Source organism: Lygodium microphyllum, chromosome 10, assembly GCF_053477565.2.
Source record: "Lygodium microphyllum isolate KBCC chromosome 10, Lygodium_microphyllum_v1.1.10, whole genome shotgun sequence".
NCBI lineage: Eukaryota > Viridiplantae > Streptophyta > Polypodiopsida > Schizaeales > Lygodiaceae > Lygodium > Lygodium microphyllum.
The window spans coordinates 60,731,453-60,753,544 of record NC_141144.1 but is presented as its reverse complement, the minus strand read 5'-3'; the positions used below and the strand labels follow the sequence as shown (position 1 = coordinate 60,753,544).

At 39.2% G+C, this 22,092-nt stretch overlaps 1 protein-coding gene across 4 annotated transcripts in view; it reads left to right on the top strand.

The window, feature by feature from the left end:
* The first annotated feature begins 15,497 nt into the window (after positions 1 to 15,497).
* LOC148030062 (3'-5' exonuclease domain-containing protein / K homology domain-containing protein / KH domain-containing protein) overlaps positions 15,498 to 22,092 on the top strand; it is a 33,039-nt gene continuing 26,444 nt past the window's right edge. Inside the window, exon 1 of one of the 4 annotated variants that reach the window (XM_087686340.1) lies at positions 15,498 to 15,710. In XM_087686340.1, coding sequence (XP_087542466.1) covers positions 15,692 to 15,710 — 19 coding nt within the window. In that variant the 5' untranslated portion in view covers positions 15,498 to 15,691. Of the gene's footprint in view, positions 15,711 to 15,924; positions 16,091 to 22,092 lie in introns of those variants that run through there. The other 3 variants (XM_087686341.1, XR_015692125.1, XM_087686339.1) reach the window with 3 other exon arrangements.

Below are 22,092 nucleotides of genomic sequence, written 5' to 3'. Positions count from 1 at the left end.
TCAACTGACAAGTCAGTGACATAAATACACAACGGTCACCCTGGCATATCACGAGTGGAGCTCGATATCTCAACACTCCCCCTCGAGTTCAATCCCAATTCCTGCACACCAAGCAGGTCTCTGATCTTGCGCAGCTTCTCTGCGCCCAATGCCTTCATGAATATGTCAACTACCTGATCCTCTGTGCTGACATAAACTAGATCAATAAGACCTAGTAAAACCCTCTCTCGCACATAGTGATAATGCACCTCAATGTGCTTTGTTCTAGCATGATAGACTGGGTTATTTGCCAAGTGTATACTACTCATGTTGTCACAATAAATGACAACTGGCCCATCTGTAGACTGATGCATATCATAAAGTAGCTTATGCAACCAAGCTACCTCACATGCAGCCATTGCTGCACCCCTGTACTCAGCCTCTGTGCTCGATAAGGCAACTGTAGGCTGTTTCTTGCTGCTCCAAGTGACTGCAGCACTCCCAAAAGAGAACACATATCCACTGGTAGATCATCTATCAGAAATACTACCAGCCCAATCAGCATCAGTGTATCCATGCAACTGTATCTGAATCCCAGTCTCATAAAATAGTCCATACTGCAATGTGGACTTCACATACCTGAGTATGCATCTAGCCACATCCAAATGTGGTTTCCTTAGAGCCTGCATAAACTGACTTACCAATCCAACAGCATAGCTCAAATCTAGCCTGGTAATAGTCATATAAATCAAGCTTCCTACTATGCGTTTGTACATAGTAGCGTCTTCCAGAAGCTCACCTGCATCTGTGCTCAGCTTCACATTCTGCTCCAAAGGAACTGAAATAGGCTTACAGCCTGTCATCCCATATTTGGACAGCATGTCCAATCCATACTGCCTCTGCAAGAGTTGTATCCCACTTGGTGATCTAATCACCTCAATGCCCAAGAAATAACGCAGCTCTCCCAAATCCTTCATCTCAAACTTCTGCTTCAATAGCATTTTCACATGAAGGATATCTTCATCACTGTCACCTGTCATAATCAAATCATCAACATAAATGACAAGTAGCATAATACCTTTCTCTGTTTTTCTCACATAAAGTGAGAAATCTGCCTTGGAAATCTGAAAGCCAATAGTGACAAGATATTGTCCTATCTTGTCAGACCATGCTCTAGGTGCTTGCTTCAAGCCATACAAGGCTTTCTTCAACCTGCAAACAAACTCAGGATGAACAGCATGCACATAACCTGGTGGCTGCTCCATATAGACCTCTTCTTGCAAATCACCATGCAAGAAGGCATTCTTTACATCCATCTGATATAAAGACCATCCCTTTGATGCAGCCATAGCAATGATTGCTCTTACGGTTGCCATCCTTGCAACCGAACTGAATGTTTCTTCATAGTCAATGCCATATGTTTGTGCATACCCCTTGACTACTAATCTTGCCTTGTATCTGTTCACAGAACCATCTGCATTGTGCTTCACCTTATAAACCCACTTACAGCCAATTGCATTTTTACCTTTAGGCAAAGGTACCAATTCCCATGTAGCATTTGCTTCCAAGGCATCCATTTCTTCATCCATGGCTTTCTCCCATTTTTCTTTTCCCATGGCTTGCTCAAAAGAAGTGGGTTCTAGTTCCTGTATCACTTTGACCATATATGCATAGTGAATGGCTGTAAATCCATCATATTTCAGCCTATCCACAGGATACCTAGCTCTCGTAGACCTGCGCAAAGTAGGTTCACTCCCAGATGCTCTCAAAATATCCATGGTCTTCCTTACTCCAGGTGTAACAATAGAATGAATACCTAACTCATCATCAATGCTCTGTTCTAAGCCACTGGATTCACCATCCACATAAGAGTGACCTGCATTCACATCAAACATGGACTGATCAACCTTTTCTTTTTCTTTTCGTGATACCTGCATACCACTATCTGCATTGCTTTGAGAAGATTCTCCTGATCTCAATCTGCCTGTCCATGGCGAAGAATGTGAACCACTGCTAGAGGAGGCTCCAGGTCCACTAATATTTTGTGACTGCTACTGTGAATTCTGTGCACCATTACCATTTTGTGCATCTACATCATCAATCACATTTACTGGTTTATACCAGCTACTCATCTCATCAAAAACAATATCTCTGCTCACTGTAAACTTACGAGTAGAAGGGTTATAGCATCTATACCCTTTTTGCTGCAGAGAGTAACCAATAAAGATGCACTTCTCAGCTTTTGGATCCAACTTGGATCTCAACTCATCTGGCACATGTACATAGGCAATGCAACCAAAAATTTTCAAATGAGAAATATCTGGTTTCCTACCAGTATACCTCTCCTCTGGAGTCATCCCATGTATTGCTGCAGTGGGAGTCCTGTTCATTATATAGACTGCTGTAGCAACTGCTTCAGCCCAATAAAAATCTGGCAGGTCTTTTTCATTGAGCATGGCACGAGATACCTCTCCAATATGCCTATTTTTCCTTTCTGCAATTCCATTTTGTTGTGGGGTATGACTGCATGAATATTGCTGCTTTATGCCATGCTCCTGTAGGAATCTTGCAAACTCATTTGAGAGGTACTCTCCCCCTCCATCTGACCTTAGGCATTTTATTTACAGACCTGTTTCTTTTTCAGCCATAGCTTTAAGAGTTTTGAAATGCCCAAAAACTTCACTTTTCTTTTTCATAAAATACACCCAAACTTTTCTGCTATAGTCATCAATAAAAGTGACAAAATAATGACAGCCTCCAAGAGATGCAACTTTAGTAGTCCACACATCAGAGTGGATTAATTCCAATGGCTTCTCACTCTCTTGAACATGTCTAGGAAATGGTTTCCTTGCCTGTTTTCCAAACTGACAGGCTTCACATACCTTATGCATTTCTGCAACCTTGAATTTGGGCAATCCTGCAATAATATTTTGGGCCTGCATTGATTTAAGTCGTTGTACATTAACATGACCAATGCGTTTATGCCAGATATCAATATCTGCAACTACACCAGTCCCATGAGCAAACATTGCTGCACTCAATTTAGACATGTCTGCATCCAACGTAAACATTCTTCCCTTCTTCTTTCCTTTTGCTATCAAGCGACCTTTATTTTCCATATCCTCAACAAAGCATCCATGAGGATTAAATCTGACCTGCAAGCCCTGCTCAACCATTTGACCAACAGAAACCAGATTCTTGGTGATATTCGGAACATGAAATACATCCGACAGGTATTTCTTTTTCCCATCCTGCATAGACAAGGGAAATTTTTCAATCTGCACAATAGGATGTGCAGTATCATCACCAGTCTCCACAAATCCTGGTTTTTCCATTTTCCTTGCATCCTCCATCCATTCTGCATGACCTGTCATGTGGTTTGATGCACCTGAGTCAACATACCATACATCGTTGCTTTCTTCTGCACTTGTCACAGAATTGTTCATGTGCTGCACCATAAACAAGTGCTCATTTCTGTCATCACCCTGTCTACTAGAAGATGCATAATTTCCTTGTTGCAGCTTTCCATTCATGATGTCATTCTGCTTTTTATAGCAGTCCTTAGTCATATGACCCATTTTACCATAGTAGTAGCATTCAACATTGATGTTTGCATTTTGGCCTCTTTGCCATCCACCACGACCTCTTTGGCTCCCCCTGCCTCTAGAGTTACCACGTCCTCCTCCATAGGACTGGTTTTCTTGAGTTTGCTGCATATTCTGATTTCTACCACGGCCTCCAAATCGGCCTCCTCTACCTCTGCCTCTACCTCTTCCAGCATTTGAGTAGAAGACAGCTTCTTTTGAAGTTCCTCCTGAAGAAGATGCACCACAATTTCTATGCTCCTCAGAAATTAGAAGAGCAATCAACTCCTCAAAATCAGGAAATCTTTCACGAACTAAAATGGATGTTCGAAACTGTGCATAATCCTTTCCTAGACCATTCAAGGTCACGGAAACTAAATCATAATCTTCCATTGGCAACCCAATGGAAGCAAGTGCATCTGCAATCTTCTTCACCTTCATGTGGTAGTCATTGATGCTCATATTTTCTCTTTGCACATTATGCAACTCTTGCTTGAGCTGCATTTTCTTGGCTTGCGTATTTGTGCTATACATTTTTGACAAAGTATCCCATGCCTCCTTTGGCGTACTTGCATCCTGAATATGCACAATCATAGAGTCTGAAATACTGATAGACAGCCAATACATAACTTTCCTGGCTCTCTCATGCCATGCTTTGAATGCCTGCATTTGCTGCTGATTGGGAACATCAGGAAGAACTGGTTCTTCTTCATTTCCTGCAACAAATTCCCAATATCCTTTTCCCATAAGGAAATTCGTCATTCTAAACTTCCATGCCTGGAAGTTGTTCTTGTCAAGCTTTTCAGTGACAATCTGTGAAAGAGAATCAGACGCCATTACAGAATACTGCAAAAAAATTTGTCATTGCAAAAAACACAGCTTCACCCTCACAAGGGCAAATTTGCAAAACTGGCGAAAGTGATATTTGACCATACAGTCACTTCCTAGTGACGATTTTGCATAAACAGGAACCAAGGATGATTCTGAAACTCCCAATGTCTCTGCGCACAAGCATACGATGCAATTTCTACAGTAACTTTTCACCGACCTGTAGAACAGTGGTCGCACAGCATAAAATAGGGTCTTTTCCTGAGTGCGTGCAGAAAACTTCTGCCTCCAAAACAGGCCCCGAAATGGCCTCAAATCAAAAGAACAGGGTCGCCAAGGACTAAAGCCCTGTCCCGCAGCATATACTGCCCTCTTGCTTCACCATGAAGGGCGTCTCAACCTGAGACAATGCACTTTTGCAATTTCCGGCTGTGCTATCTGCAGAGATCTGCTCCCAAAACAGAAAATGAAAGCAACACTGCTCCTCTTACCAAAACGCCGCGAGCTTGGCTTGCTTTCTTGAGCTCCTTACCACGAACAAGGCTCTGATACCATGTCAAGATTGTGGGAGAGAAGGAAGGAGTCTCACTTGTAGCTTTCTTGCTTGCACAATGGGGGAATACACACAGAGGTGGAGGCTGAAAACAGTTTTCCTCTTCTTAGTTGTGTAAGCCAAAAGAACTCAAGTACAAAGAAATAGAAGAACCCTATATATGGGTCTCAAACCAAACTCAACTAACTAAGGTGGCATACTAACTGAGCCACGAACTAGAGTAGATAAGGATAGCTATCATGTAGCTATTATTCATGGGCGGTGTACCAACCGCGTCAACTGACAAGTCGGTGACATAAATACACAACGGTCACCCTGGCGTATCACGAGTGGAGCTCGATATCTCAACACCAACGTGCCCAAGCAATCATCATGTTACACTTATATGAGTCCTTGATTCATCATGTTGATCAACTAAATACTACTAAAGAAAAATGGGATGAGCTTGAAAAGCTCTATGGAACCACAGATAAAAACACTAAAATCTTCCTTAAATTTTAATTCTTTAACTTGGAATATAAGTCAAGAGAAGAGTTGGGAAAATTCATTTCTCACATGAAGGTCTCATGGCACAGCTTGCCTCAATATACAAGCTCCAATCCATGAAGAGGAGGCTATTGCTATTCTCCTAAAAGCTGTGAAGAAAGTTTTTCCAAACTTTGTGACTACCCTAACTAATATCCCAAACCCAACTTTGGCAAGTACCATCTAGTCTTGTTTGGATGAAGAGAATAGAAACCATACCGAAGGAACGTCAGCAGTCACTTCCCGTGAGCAAGTGTTAGTTCATACAGCTTCTACTAAGTGCTCTTTTTGTCACAAAAAATGGCATATTGTAAGCAATTGCTAGAAAAAATACCCTGACAAAATGAAGTGCAACAAATGCAAAAAGACCGGGCATATCACCAATAAGTGTCTCAGTGTTTCACCAATATCTAAGGAATTGAAGGCCAACTTTGCCTCCCAATCCACAAATGATTGACTTTTTTGAGTCTTGTGAACATCCTCTACCTATGAATATCCTTGTAGCCTTTAAAGGCAACCCTGCTGATTGGGGGGGTGGGGGGGGGGGGGGGGGGGGAACTGTAACATGTCTTGTGATGCAATGCCACCCTAGCATTGAGGGGGGGTGTTACAATATAGGCATGGGAATTCACCTTAAGTAAGGGTATATGAAGGTTGATGGATGTAAATGGACTTAAGGGGCAAGAGAAACCCTAACCCTAGCTAGGTAAAGGCTATATAAATAGCCTATGGGTGACTATCAAGTGTGAGATAAAGTGTACCCAAGTTGTACGTTGAGCAACTTAGTAAATAAGATTTTGTTCTTGTACTTTGAGCTTCTATCTCCCTCTTGTGCACACTTTTTCTTGCTATAACTCTGATCTTTCACAAGGAGCTGTGTTAAGAACTCATAATGAATCAATAAGCAGTACTCTTAGATTGTTGAGGACAGAAATCCATTGTGTGGGGGTAAGTGTAAGGGTTTTGTAGCTATACCATAGCATTGCTAGAAGAAACACCTATATAGAGAGTAGTAGTGACTCTGAGCCCTACTTGATTTCCACTCTATGTGTGATTCCCTATATCTAGTGGTAAACCCTCACATGTGCGGTATCAGGAGGGTATAGTCCTAGGATGTACCTATGTTGTACCATTTCTTTTATTGAATAATATAAGAGTATACCTTGCTCTCACATATCGTGTTACCTTTTTGTGTTGTGTCGAGTGAGTAATTGAGTGCAAGTCCATTATAGAGAGAGAGAGAGAGAGAGAGAGAGAGAGAGAGAGAGAGAGAGAGAGAGAGAGAGTGTGTGTGTGTGTGTGTGTGTGTGTGTGTGTGTGTGTATGCATGTGCGTGCTTGTCACCCCTCCTGCACTACTCGTCTACTTTGGCATCTATCGCATAGTTCATTGTCTTGTCTTTGCCATAGCCTTTTCAGGGATTGGAGGCCTATCAATGCCCAGCAAGCCTCATGCTCCCCTACCACAGGTGTCCTATACTACTAACAACCCCCTTACCTTTATGGAGGGGCATGAATATGGATATACATTGGGTCTGAATATGAACATGGAAGAAGATGTAGCAGAAGAAGATATGGTGCCTTGCATTGACTGAATAGCTTCACTCCCCCCTAATGTTCAGCCATATGTTAAATAATGCAAGCATCTCCATGATGAATTTACTACTGCTCCTAAAGCCCTTGACTTGGGTGATTTTCCATCTCGCTTTTATGCTTAGGTAAATAGCAAACAATTGCTCAAGTTTATGAATACTCTTTTGGAGGAATATATTGAGCATAAGCACTAAGCTATTCCTGCTTACACGAAGGAGGAGATTTTGGATACTGAAGTACATACTCAAGAGGTTCTTCGCTTTTGCTTTTCATGAGTGAGGTGTTATTCTCTCTTCACCCCGAAAATTTCCCATGCTTGCCAAGATCTATCAATGGTTAACATCTATCCTTTTGATTAATTGTGTGGAGGAGATCTTTGTTGGTCCTTGTGGATTCTATGAGGTTGTGCTTCTTTCTACTTGAACGCAGGATCTCCTTCCTCAATAAGCAATACCTTTTCTTTGATAAACCATTGGTGCTTATTTTCTCATGGCATCCAATGGCAAATTTCCAATATTTATTGAAGTTGTCATGCCCCGTACAAGTTGAAGTAGGGAATTGTATGGCTATTTACTCAACTTTTCTTGAGGATGCAATGGCTTCCATAGGTATTGACTTTCTCTAACTACTAAATCACTAAATCTTACTAAGATGACACTTCAATGACATGATATGCATGCTTGTAGACAAATATGTATGTCATTAGTATTTTACACAATTGTGTTTTTTCTACTATGAATGCCTTTTGAAATTTTGGCATGGGCTTCATTCCAATCTCTTCAACCTGGAGGGTCAAGCACCATAGAGTCCCTCAACCATAGGTTTTGAACTCTTGACCATTCACTACTAACACACCCATCCTACCAACCAAGCCACCACTTGTTGGTCATGTACTAATAACTTAGTCCCTTAAACACATTGTAACTCAACGATTTTAAAATTTAGACATTATAAGTTTGAGATTTCCATGTTTATTGTTTTCAATTTTCATACAATAGAGATTGAGGGGTCATTAATCTTACCATAATTAACCATCTTTGTCTCCACTAACTAATATTTGAGATAGCTATCATGATTCTTTTACCCAACTTGGGTTATAACCAATTCTATATTGTCAAAATTCCCAACTTATAAGAAGAGGAGATTTGCACATAGTATCCACCTCCCATTGATAATCAATAAGTGCATCTTTGGGATACAAAGGCTACTTCTTTGTTGATTTAACTACCAATGCGCATGATGTTCTTATTCTTGATGATATTTAGCATGTATGTGGGAAACCAAAGGAAGGGGCTACTTGTTGTCCTTCAAGGTCTCTATTAGCCATATAAGGACCTAGTTTGGCAATTGAATCTCATATTGTCCATGTTCCAAAGCGCCTTGTGGAGTAGATAGATATTGCATATCTAACATCAAGTTCTTAAGCAATTGATTGTGGTTTTGATAGGATCTACATTGTCCATTGCATACATATCCATGTTTTTTAGTACCCATTGTGGTGTGTGCATAACAAACTTTTAGGGATATATGTATGAAAAACTTGAATTGAATTATATTTGTTTTTAGAATGCCTTGAATGGGCTTCAAAAAGTCATATTTCTTAATGCAAATCTATCTAAATATTGTTTACCTAGCAAGGCTAGTCATTGTATATTTGTCAACGTTTTCCTTTAAAATATTAAATTTGTTTATATTCACTACAACAATGGCCTTTTGTTATCAATACCCTTGACCTTTTATTATTATCACAATACTATCATTTCACTTTCATGACTCTTTATATTGTGATCCTTAATCTTCCATTGTTCCATAGTTGTAAATTTGTAAAATTACCATATTATATAGCAATGTTTTTCACTTAGTAATGGCTAAATATATTGGAGGTTTTGACCTTTCATTGCTTTTGTGGCCTCTTGTGTTTGCATCTATAATCTCTCAAATATCACAACATGCCTCTTTCTTAGTAGAAAGATTAATATTGTCAAGCAAACAAGCACAATGTCTACATGAGGAAAATTTTGATGCAAAGTGCATTTGGAACTACACGATTGCAAACATAATCTTGTTGGCATTCAACTCTTCTCTTCTCCTACTTCAATTCTTCTCTAACTTCTCTCTTATTTTAGAAGCATCAATGAGGTGGACTCTAGTGTAGAAGTACAACTAGCAAGTGTACAAAAACTAGCTATCGGGTGTCTTCCATAGAGGTTCAAACAATATATGATCATTCCTTGCTCCTCATTCTATTATAAAAACCTTATGGGAGCATTAGCTATTGAAGCCTCTTATGACCCATTAAGAAAGAACTTCACATCCTATAAAAAACAAGCAGCGTGCAAACACTTGAAGTTTTATCATAGAGAGCCAAAACAATGGATTTGTTTGGATAAAGGTTTGTTTGATCTTATTTAAGTTGAAAGTAAGGAGGGGCTAGCTTTATATGGGAACTTAAATGCAACTCGTTGTTCAACTTGTATCACTCACATAAAAAGGAGTGCTTCCAATATTCAAGAAGCACATAATTTTAAAAATTTGTAGTCATGCATGGAATGGAAAGTTCAAATAGTACAAAGTATTGCCATGAAATATCCTTTTAGTTGTAAGGACATGGGACTTTCTATTGTATTTCTTTTGTTGGATGTGACTCTTCGTAAACCTTGGTAGTGGGTGCTCTTGAAATATATTCTTTAACACATCTTACACCATGTAAATTGATCACAATTGGCCACAAGTCAAAATGGATCTCCATGCCCTTGAGTACAAGTTCCATTATGCAAGCTAATCATAATCGGTCACATGCCTATATATCTCACACTGCCAAGTCATGTTCGATGTTACTTTGTTGGCTATGTAGCTTTTGCTCTAAGGATTTGTACTATTCCCCTTACAGAGTTTAAAGCTCATGTTACAAGATAGACACCTAACTCACTTCTACAGTAATATTTCAAGAGTTGAATATAAAGGTTGGATCACATTAAATGAAGAAATTTTGTTAATAACAACCAAAGTCATATGATATCATCTTATTGACGTGTGTAAAACTAGGTGCTACTAATCCAAGTTAAAGAAACCGGTCTTTGAAATAAAATACTGTGTGTTTGTCTCATAACATAAAAGAAAACTCCCTTGCTTTTGTTTAGTGTGATGTTGTTTTGTCATTGGGCCTATCTATTAGTTTCCATCTCCATTACTTAGATTTCTTATCCAATAACTTTACATCATGGATAACATTGTTCAACTTTTGTGCAACAAACATATAATGTATTGTCAAAAGTTTCAAAGAGGGGAATAGAAACAAGTTATAGTTGCTCTCTTTGAGTCCCTCTTATCCTTGATGTTCTTTTACTTTTGAGCATGATATGCAAGGTGTTTTGCCTCATTGTGTTGTTAAAGCTCAAAATTATGACACATTAATGATTCTAAAGGGCATGCATTCAAAATGCAAGTATTCCTAATCAAAAGGAAAATATTATATGTAAGCCTCATTGTTATATTGCTGAAATTTTGAAAGATAATTTCAAAGATTAACATGTTTCAATTTAGCTAGGATCATATTCATGTACTTGAGGCCCAAATTAGAATACAATCGATGCCCATTAAACATTGAGAAATTTGAGTCCCAAGCATAGGTAGAAGGTTGTCTACGATAGGTTGGAAGAAGTCATTAGTTATGTCTTTCTACATGCTAAAGAGTGCTCCTAAAAGGTGAATGTGATTGATAAGCCACATGACACTTGGAGTGAAGTTAGAAGGATGTGCACGCCAATCCGGTCAATTCATTAACATGTTTAAAACAACTATCTCAATAGCATTCCCTTGTTGAATACATGAGAAGTCTATTAGTTCCTTGACCAAACAACATGAAGAGGGACAATATGTGAAAATGGTTTTTCTTCCTAAATAGCTGCAAAGTGATGCCATGTGAGGGAAGCACAAGAGGAGAGATTGACTATCAACAAATGAGTTTATAAGGAAGTGACAATTTAGTCCTTGTAAGTTAAAGGTGCTATAGTAAGGGAATGTTAGTCATCCAAGGTTAGCAACATCTCAAAGTTATTCATGTTCCACATGTTCTTAAGGCTATGAAAAAGTAGAAGAAAAATAGAAATAAATATATATGATAAACTCCACTTTACTTAGCCTCGTGTTAAAAGACATAGTCTGAAGGCCAATCCAAAGTAGTGTGGACAATTGATCCCTTCTAGCAAAAATGATTATTTCACATATTATCACACCTAGTGGCAAGCAAGTCTTAATTTTGATGTATGCCTAGTCATGCATTCCTACAACAAAACATACCAACTAAGATAGTAAAGGCCTCTCAATTTGATTGAGAAGAAAGTTTCCCAACCAGTTTTTGTGCATTTGAATGTTATGAGAAGCTAGGTGCTATTTGATTGAGAAGAAAGTTTCTCAACCAATTTTTGGGCATTTGGATGTCATGAAAAGCTAGGTTCTTTGCTTTCAAAATGTGAAAATAGAATAAGTGCACATGAACTAAAATCGGCAATTTGGAGTACGAAATGCTTTCAGTTGATTGGATAGTGAATTAAGTGAGGTCTAATGAAAGGGGTCAAATCTTGCTATGGCATCTAGTGTAGTAACCATTCATTTTCTTGTGCAAAATATTTGCAAAATTGTGTGCATAACAACAACTTTAGCTCAACATAGTATTCTAAAGCCAATTATTGAATTTGTATATAGATTGCCTCATAAGGTGTCTCAGGATATGAGGACCACTTTTGTTGGTTGCTCTTATTGATATCCAATATTGTGCTTGGATATAGGGCAAACAATGTTGATAGGGACATAGTCACCTCAAGGGGGTCAATGTGTATATGTTCTATATACCACATGTCTTAATTTTGCTTATTTTTAAAGCCTAATTATTAATACATTTATCATTGATAAAGTGCACTTTGTCTCTATTCAATTTGAGAAAACGCCCTTTGTATGGACTATTCCATGTGTAAATTTTTTCTATAAATTTTGGATTTCAAAAACTTTTATGAACTCACGTGCTATCTTCACGTATTTTATGAGTGATCACTCAAGATAATGAGGAGATAATTGTATGAGGACTAGGTCATTGTAAGGTACCACCCCCTTAAATAGGCCAATGACAGTAATATTTGGTACATAAACAAATACCATTTTGCAAACGATACCATCTAGACCTTCTATGATACACAAACTTAGCCTATCAGGTGGTTACTCTATCTCATGGAGTAGCAAAGTTGTAATTATGGCCTCTACCATTGGATTGATATGATGATTGCTAATGTCTTATTGCATTAAGGTTTTATAGGCTCCATAAATCACATTACCTTTTGCAACATAATGGGTGTTTCCATAACGACAACTAATTTGGCACTTCATTGAAATAAAACAATGTTTTTTTCCTTAACTAGAAGGCATTGCTTTGGTTCTCGAGAATTGAGTTGGTTTAGGTTTTGGGTCACACATCACTTTATAAATCTTAGCTTAGCTAGACCTACATATGGGGAAGCAAGCTAACTATGCGTTGAGTAGAATTAGTGGAGTAGAAACATGACCATTGTTTGAGCTTGATATCTAATCTAAATGAGCATCTTAGGGCATCCATTCGCCCTCATAAACAAGTGCAACATTTTAGACGCATGCATAGTGCTTAGTCATATAGATGACATAACTTCTATAGGCAAATTTCTTCAAAGCCACTGAGGGACGACAACAATAGAAGCAAGCCAATGTCTCCATGAAGCCTTGAAGGTGGAAGTTTATTGCAAAGGTTAGGTAGTCCATCCTCGAGAAAATGTTGGTCTAGTTTGTAGGGGAGCTCTAAACCAAAACTACATAAGAATTAGGCTTGTTTGTTATTGAGCACTTGAGATTTGGACCTTAGTCTATACATCTTTTTGTGTCTAAAATCAAGGAGAAACATTGTATTTTGCAAGCTAAATGAGAACCTCAAGAAAAGCCATCAAGCACTTATCTCATCGAAGCTTCAACAACTACCATTATGTAGTGAGTTTATTGACGTTTAGATCAACACAACCTACCTTTGAGGGGGGGAATTGTTTGTTTGCAAGTTGTAACCAATCAACACAACCTACCCTTGATGGGGTGTTGAGAATGTGCAATAGTAGATTAGGGGCTAGAAGTGTTCATTAATGATTCAAAAAGACCTTAGTATAACATGTGGTAGAAGTGCTAAAACAATGATTCAAGCAATGATGTAAACTTGGAAGAGTTTTAGCTAGTGTGTGGTTGAAGTGCTAAAACAATGGTTTATCCACCCAATTAAGAGGTAAGCATGTGACTATATGCTAATCCTTAGGGTCATGAAAGCCCATTTAAAGGCATTTAGCACTAATGAGAAACACATTATAGTGAATGCATTGACAATACCTCTCTATCATGTCTCCACTCTCTCATTGCATCCTCACAAGGTCTCGATGTGTGCTTGCTCTTTTGTCAAGCTACACACATGCTTGGTTGTATCCTTCTCTTAGGTCGTGGGACATATTTATTACTAAAGAGATCCTATGAGCTCCTTGACTATGCCATAAAGAATCAAGCATCAATGCATTGGGACAAGGCATGGTATTAAATTGTGCATATGGTATCAAGTTGCATTAGTCATCATCATCTTTATTGATAGTTGCAACATCTTTGGACTTGCAAGAGGATCCAATTGATAACCATTTGTATAATCCCCTTGTTTAACTATTTATGCACAAAACAAAGGCATTAAAATCCCTTCAAACCACATGCAAGAAAGCAAAATACAACTCATTCCAAAGCATAGAAATCAATCCTTTTGAAATCAATTTATATATTCGATTAATCTAACATTGGGCAACTCCTATACTTGCAATCTTATTAATCCTTTCCTTGCCTTTTGTTAGAGCAATGTAAACCTCTTATTGCCCTCTTCTGCTCTTTATATCCTCCACACTCCCTCTCCCTCTTCCTTATAATCTCCACCATTGTCACCCTTCCTCCCTAATATTGAAACACACCAAGGGAGTAAGGCTTAAAAAGTTTGTTTCATTTACTCATAATTTTAAGGGTAAAACCCTAGCTAACACTATCTTAGGGGACCTTTTAACTTGCAAGACACGATGATCAAGAAACTTTGAGTAATATTATGCCAATATCCTAGGAAATTTGATAGAATTCAAGTTGTTGTAATTTGAGATGCATTTTGGGGATTTTGACAAAGATGTGGGGTATAGGGCAAGGGGGCATATTTGTCACATGTAACATATGATGGTTCATTCTTAGTGAGTTCTTAGAGAAATTGATAGTTGAAACTACATGAGAATGCATGGGGAGCACTATCAAGGTGAAGCTAGCAAATAAGTTATGGAGCTTGTCATGGTTGAGTCAAGAATATTGATGTTGTTGAACAAAATCTAGTGTAAAAATGATGGGGTTGTGGAGTGACAAATAGCCTTCCTTTGACCTTTTTGTAATCGAGGACTAGTAACTTGACAGTTTCAAACCCCTATCTCAATGAGTGAGAAGCACCCACATCACATAAAGGACATGACAAAATCCCCTTGTGACAAGTGATGTGATTGAAAAGTTTAATGCATCTAGGCCTTGTAAAGTTATTGGGACTTTTATGCTATTGGAAAGTTGACCAAATTAGAGGGGTTTGTTGATAATTTTTAGAAATTGAGGGGGTAGTTTTTTAGAAGTTTAACATGGGCCTTATTAGTCATACACGAAGAGGATATATGGAGGGAGCATATTGTGAATCTAAAGCTAGAAAATGCATTATTGAGATTGCAAAGGTTGATTGAAGATGTTCGATGTTGTAGAATAGAATCATATGTAAAAATTTGGGGTTGTGTATTGACATGCAACCCCCCTTTCTTCTTTTGGTAGGTTAGGGATTTAATCCTTAGCCTCAGCAAACAAGAAGCACCCATGTCACACAACCTAGACCTTTAGAAATGATAATATTTCATGTTAATTAAATGTCAGGGCATGCATCTAGATTTGTAGCACAAGGATTTTCAAATTCTTGACTACTAAAATGACATGTGTTCCTAAGTACAACATCAATGTTGGTAATAAGCCAAGTGGAGCCATTGTCTCTATTTTACATTGTAAATAGGTTCCTTCAGTGCTATCCATGAGAATGGAACGCTTGACCTTGGATTTATCACACCATCTCGTCACTAGAGTAGAGCTAGTTCAGGGACTTTATAGGAGCAATGCTGTGCTATGATTGACTTGATGGGAAAGTGCAAAGCATTTGGGGCTAGCATAGATATATGTCCAGATGTGAGGGGTAGTTGGGTTAGCTTGGCAAATTCCCTTGCTTTTCTAAAGTCCCATGTGTGAACCGGTTCTTCTAGTCTCTTTGGGGGGGGAGGGGGGGGGGGAGGGGAGGATAAGCGCGTGACCGGGGGCCATTGCTTGCATGAAGGAAGAGAAAGGGGGGAGGGCGGACGGGGGAGGTAAAAAACCTTGGTTGGAGATCCAGGGAGGCGAACCGCGCATTGGCGTGGTTTTCGTCTTCGCCTTCCGCCATTCGCTTTTGTCAGAGAAGCAGGCCCCCTTGCCATTCCATTCCGTCACAAGCACAAAGGACTTGCCTCTCCACTCCCTCTCCTTGCCCGCAACGATGTGCCATGGCTTCCGATGATACAGGTCAGCTTCCCAAACCCTAAGTGAAGCTTTCATCTTTGCTTGCAGCTTTCCGTCGGATCGTCTTCCTCCGTTGCCGTGATCGTGGTTTGGCATTCTCTATGATTTTGATTCGCGTCGCGATCTGTTCCATTCGATTGGCATAGAATTTTTGCTTGTTTCCAGCAGCCTTCTGATCTGATGCTCCCGGAAAGAATTTGTCTGCTTTAGGCTTCTTCGATACCTTCCTTGTGATGCACTTCGTTCTATTCGAATGAGCCTAAGCTGGACTGTTACTGTGAGCTTCATTCGTCCACTCGCCCAATTGTTATTGCACATTCCTACGATTGGAAGATATGGCAGGGTCCTTGGCCGAAGTATTTTGCACGGATCACAATTGCGAGGTTAGTAGAGGCAGCAGACATGCTCTTAATTTCGATCTCTGTCCAGATGAACTAGTGCCGAACTCTGATGTAATGCTACATGCTACGAATGAACATCGCATGCATTTCTTGCGTTGATTCATAGCACGAATGCATGGTGCACTGTCAGAGTCCTGTTACTGTAAATATTGCGAGAAGGCAATTCCTTAGTGCTCAAACCTTCGATCATTGCTAGGTGCTTCTCAATGGTGTCTGTGCACTGAGATGTCTAAATAGGCTTTTAAAAAATGAGATGCAGCTATACATTTGACTGTTATTTTTCTACCAGATTTAGATGTGTAGACTGTCAGCTTGATCAAGTCAAGATGCACGTGATTTTCAACATTTAACGAGCTGCACATTGAAAAAGAGTTTTGTACATCTGTTTGACGCTTGAAGAGTGTGCTATACTGTGGATCTTTTTGCACTGCATGAAGCGTCACTAGTTGTAGTACAATGCCAAGCCAAGCAAGGAGACAGTTTAACAAGCATTTCATGACAATAGAGGCAAAATAATTATTAATAGTGAACATGCGCTATCTCGATTTTATCACTCCACTTTGTGATGATTTCTCATAAGTTGTTATTTTCCACAATAATATGCCAGAATACATTGAAAACAATAGAGGGTGTGGTCTTATTGTTTGGCCTTTTGAAAAAAAATTCTCATAATTTGAGTGGATGCTAAAAGGGATGATATCCTTGCTACAAATATAGGACAATAAGATTTAAAACGTGCATGCCAAATGTTGGTTTGCTATTGTTAATAGAATGTGGTTATTTTGGCAATTATCCCGTTGAAGGGAACTTTATGGTTGCTGTAGTAGAGGTGGAAACATAAGCTCACAAGAAACATATATTGTGCTACATGAAGCAAACTGCAGGAAATCAATAGAGCACAGGTGGACACAAGGTTTGAGAGTGTTTGAATGCAAATGTAGTAGGCAAGGGACATGGATTCAATAGATAGTTTGAAGGATGTTTGCAATCATGGTTAATTGTTCATTCAAAGTAGCACAACAAGGATTTCATCATGTGCTTTCAATGGATTGCAAGGGTTGACATTGTTTCAGCTCATAGATGGCACCCCTAGGGCCCATCGACATAGTAGCTCCTTAAATGTAGCAAATCACAATTTTGGATGGCCCCTTTTGTTTGTGGAAAAGCTTGCATAGGAAAATACTTAATGGCATGAGTCTCAATGCTCTTAATAGGCACTCCACTAGCAAACTCAAATTGCATTGGTTCTATGGTTGCTTGAATGATGTGGCATTTGTGAGAGTGCGCAATGGAAGAGAAACACGAACATGGAGAGAGAAGGGAAGACATAGATTGCAATGAAAGAAGAGAATGCAAGAGGAAAATTTGGATTGAACTCCAAAAGAATGTTGAATACAAAGAGGACTAATTAGTCTTTACATGCAGCCTAAGGCATTAGAGAGGACAGTGGATTAGATTGATGATGGAAGGCAGCATTGGAAAATGGAGGAGTATCTCTAGATGTTTGAGTGTGTGCCGACTTGGTTCGGGAACTTGGTAGAGCCATAAATGTTGTCCAATTGCAATAATATAATGTGAAAGTGTTGCTACCATCATAAATGCTAGTTGCCTTATCTTGTGTGGTTCAAATGCAATTAGAAGCCATTGGAAAAGAAATACACCGAGCTAGAAAGTAACCAACCATTGTGAACACACCTAAATTGATTGAAAAAGAGATGCACACGCTAAATAGGATTACCTTCTTTGTCAAAACACATGACAGATTGAGTGTCAAAGCTCTTGATGTCCCCATTTGACTCAGATTGAGACTCATAGATAAGAGATGATTGTGCATGACATAGATGATTACTATACCTCTCTTAGATCTCGGATGTGGTTGAACACCAAAGAAGATGGAACGGATACATGAACATGAAGAGAGAAGGGAAGAGAATGAGAGGAAAATCTGCATTGAACTCCAAAAGAATGCTAAATACAAAGAGGAGTGTCCTTGAATGCAGCCCAAGGTGTTGGTGATTGTATCAGATCAGGTTGATGATGAAGGCCAGCATCGAAAGATGGTGAAACCAGCCTTCCTTCTTAGAGAGGGTTTAATGACTTGATTAATGAACAATTGCAGAAAGCATAAAATCCACATAAATTGAAAATGCAAATGGTACCACTTAACCTTGGACAATGGACAACCTCTTGGCCTCAAACTGGCACCCCTTGTAGTGATTCTTTATCTTGAATTGCTATTTGAATGAAATACAGTGAGATTCCCCAAACCTCCTTTGCTCTCCACTTGCTTCTTGTTGTGGTAATTGACCAGCAAGCCTTTAGACCAATTTGTCTCATGGTTTACTCGAGGATTGGCCTTCAATTAGACTCCTTGGAAGATAAATTCTACCCCAAACTTAATATTGACTGGTTGGCCTCTTGAAATTCTTTGAAATCCCCAAATTTCAGTTGTTGAATTTCAAATACTAGGATTGTACCGTTTTGGGATTGAATTTGATTGGGATCTCTTGAGGAAAGCTATGAATTGGCTGAAAGAATGAAGAGGAAGTTGGAGAGAGAAATTTCAAAGTTTCATATTCAAAATTGGTTGAAATTTAATGTTGTGAATGGTCGATTTATTGCAACCCACCATGAAGAAGAGTCCCACATGCAGTCACCTACACTTGTGGGCCCCAAACTTGCTGTCACCTACCTATAGATAGTCTATAGGGGTTGTCACTTGCCTCCAATGGCCTCTAGATCAGTTGGGGGACAGCTCATTTACAGCTTCCAATGGTTGGGTTAATCAACAATGGTTGGAAAATTGCAATAGCAGCTCTTCCTCTCACAACCTCCTCTACGTTGGAATGAAACTTCAATAGCCTCTTATAGCTTTTCCCTCACTTGCATTTGCAAGTTTGGTAAGTGACAACCTTTTAATTGCATTTGCATTTTTCAACAATTTTCAGCCTATTAAATTAATTATCAGATTATTAAATTTGAAAATTAACTTAAATCATTAATTTTTGCTAAAAAAATTAACTATACCAACCAACAATCAAATTGGCTAGGGCAATTTGTTATGCAAGCAATCTTGAGCATGTCAGAAGTGGATGCAACAATGGAAGCATAAACATGTGCTGTAATAAACTGCTGAACACAAGACAAAAGAGAAAGGAAAGAAGGAACACTGAAGAACACAATACAAATGAGAACTCAGATGTATGCTCGGGAAATGGAATCCATATATCCAATACGAGACAATCGCACACAATGGTGAGTCATTGGCTGTGGGCACTAGCAGTGGCTTCTCTTCCCAACAGAAGATCCACAAGTGTGATGATGAGTGAGTGAATGATTGAGGAGAAAGAGCTCGAATAAATAAAACAGAAATATGTCCTTAATATGATTAGGTCGGCTAGCATCTAATTCTGATTGGCCAGCAATAAATGCTAAATATGACCAAAATGAAGATCATAAAGAATGCCTAAAATATTCTAAATGTTGCCTTGCCTTAAAGCATGCACAGACTCACACATGAGTTGATATATTTGCTAACACCCTCTCTCAAATCATGGGTGATCTGATACAATACAATGGTACAATGATAATGAATCATAAACCATACAACATAGAATTACCAAGTAGAACCATGGATACCCAAGTAGTGGGTGCATAAATCACCATTAAGGTGCCTCGGAGAAAAGCTGATGTCGATGTCGATCATACCATCACTTGAAAATAGAGAGGATCATAGCATATCTTTGTTTGTTCCAATGTCGCTCAGTAGTATACATAAAAAGCCTATCAAAAATGCCTTTGGAACATACGTGACCATGGATTTCTTGCCTTTAGCCAAACTGTCAAAGTGTCCCCTCATGTGAGCTCATGACTAGGAACCAATCTTGGTCTTTGTCAAACAACCCATCATGAACTTGGATGTCAATCCTAGCTCCAGGATTTGAACCTATCAGACTTCAATCGATGCGTCAGTAAGTCTCTCTCTGGATCTTGTGCATCTATATAGATGTGTAAAACTGATAGGATTGAATGATGTCTGTGCCCTCAAAGCATTTGCCACTCCATTAAACATCTGAGGGAGTTTGGAGAGTACAAGTCCAATAAGATGAGCCTCTAGAAGAGCAGATTGCATTTGCTAAAGGTGGGCTTGGATTTGGTTCATATGAAGTAGAAAAGATTGGATAGTATCTTTGGCCTCGAATGTAATTTGTTGGACCTGTTCGTAAAGAGTGATTGCTCTCATGGGGGGAGGTGCTGTATACAACAGTTGCAACTTCGACTAGACTTTAGAAGAGGTTCTGCAAGAGGTAACCATTGGGAGGGCTTCTTTAGAAATACACCGAAGCAAGGCCGAATAGGCACGGGCATCGTCCGAATCCCATGTAAGCACCACTTCCTCATGATTGTCTTCATCAAATTCATTCGATGTCGGAGTAGGATGTTGAGGATGAGGAATAGCTCCACATTCGATGTACCATAACCGCTTCTGCACAAACCAAGCTTTTATCATAGCACTCCAAGTGAGATAGCCAAGTCCATGTAACTTATCATTAGTGGATGTGCACGGAAGAGCCATTTGTAGAGGAGAAGATAAGGAGAGAAAAGAAGGTATTTGGAGAGGAAACATGACCAAACCACAAGCACAAATTACCAAAAATGGGAGTTCACAGGCAGTATTCACCAAAATCAGACCAAAACAAGAAGAAATCTGCTGCGAAAAGTCAAAATCAGCCAGAAACTGCGCGAAATAACAAAAACGGCCGGATGATGCAGTTGCCCAGTTAGGAGATGTAGAGACACTTAAACACAGGTTGGAACTGACACACATGCAGGAGAGGTACTGACACAGGATGTATGGATGTTGATGTTAGCAAAACGCAAGAAAAACTGGTCGCTTGGTTGGAGCAGCAGTTGCCTGATCAGCAATGGTTAAAATAGTCTTGAAATCAACAAAGAAAACACAGTAGGAGCATAGAACCTGAGATCTGATACCATGTTAGAAGTGGATGCAACAATTGAAGCATAAACATGTGCTGTAATAAACTGCTGAACACAAGACAAAAGAGAAAGGAAAGAACACTAAAGAACACAATACAGATGAGAACTTAGATGTGCTTCGGGAAATGGAATCCATATATCCAACACGAGACAGTCACATACAACGGTGAGTCATTGGCTGTGGGCATTGGCATTGGCTCCTCTTCCTAGTAGAAGTTCCACAAGTGTGATGATGAGTGACTGAATGACTAAGGAGGAAGAGCTTGAATAAATATGACAAAAATATGTCCTCAATATGATCAGGTCAGCCAGCATTTAATGTTGGTTGGCCAGCAATAAATGCTAAATATTATCAAAATGAAGACCATAAAAAATGCCTAAAATATCCTAAATAATGCCCAGTCCTAAAGCATGTACACTCTCACATGAGCTGACATGTCTGCTAACAAAGCATTCATTAGCCGTTGAATTGGCATTAATTAATTACTTAATGCCTAGTTCCTAATGCCACCATTGTCATGAAAGGCCAATAAAATCTTCTTGGCCAAAATTTGACACTAGGTACCATCTAGTATTTGTCAAGGATAACTTATTACAACTTTTGCCTCGGATACCCACTGACATCTGGGGATCCTTGGTTCATCATTGTGTGCATCTCACGTTTGCACATTTGATTAACACTTAATCAAATGCTAAGCAAAGCATCAAAGTTTCACATCCTTGTGATAGATGATGAAGACTCATTGAATGTTGGAGTATGTTGAATCTAGAGTAGAAAACTTGTGTGATTAGCTAGTCGAGAGGCAAGTTGAACAGCTAGAAATGCCAATAATTGCCAACTGGCCACACTAATCTAGGAAGAGCCATAAGTGTTGGCCAACTGCAATAAAATAATGGGAAAATGCTATTGTCATCAGAAATGTGTCAGAGTGCAGCGGTGCGGAAGCGTAGGACTGAGAGTGAGAGAACGCAGAGAGAGAAGGGAG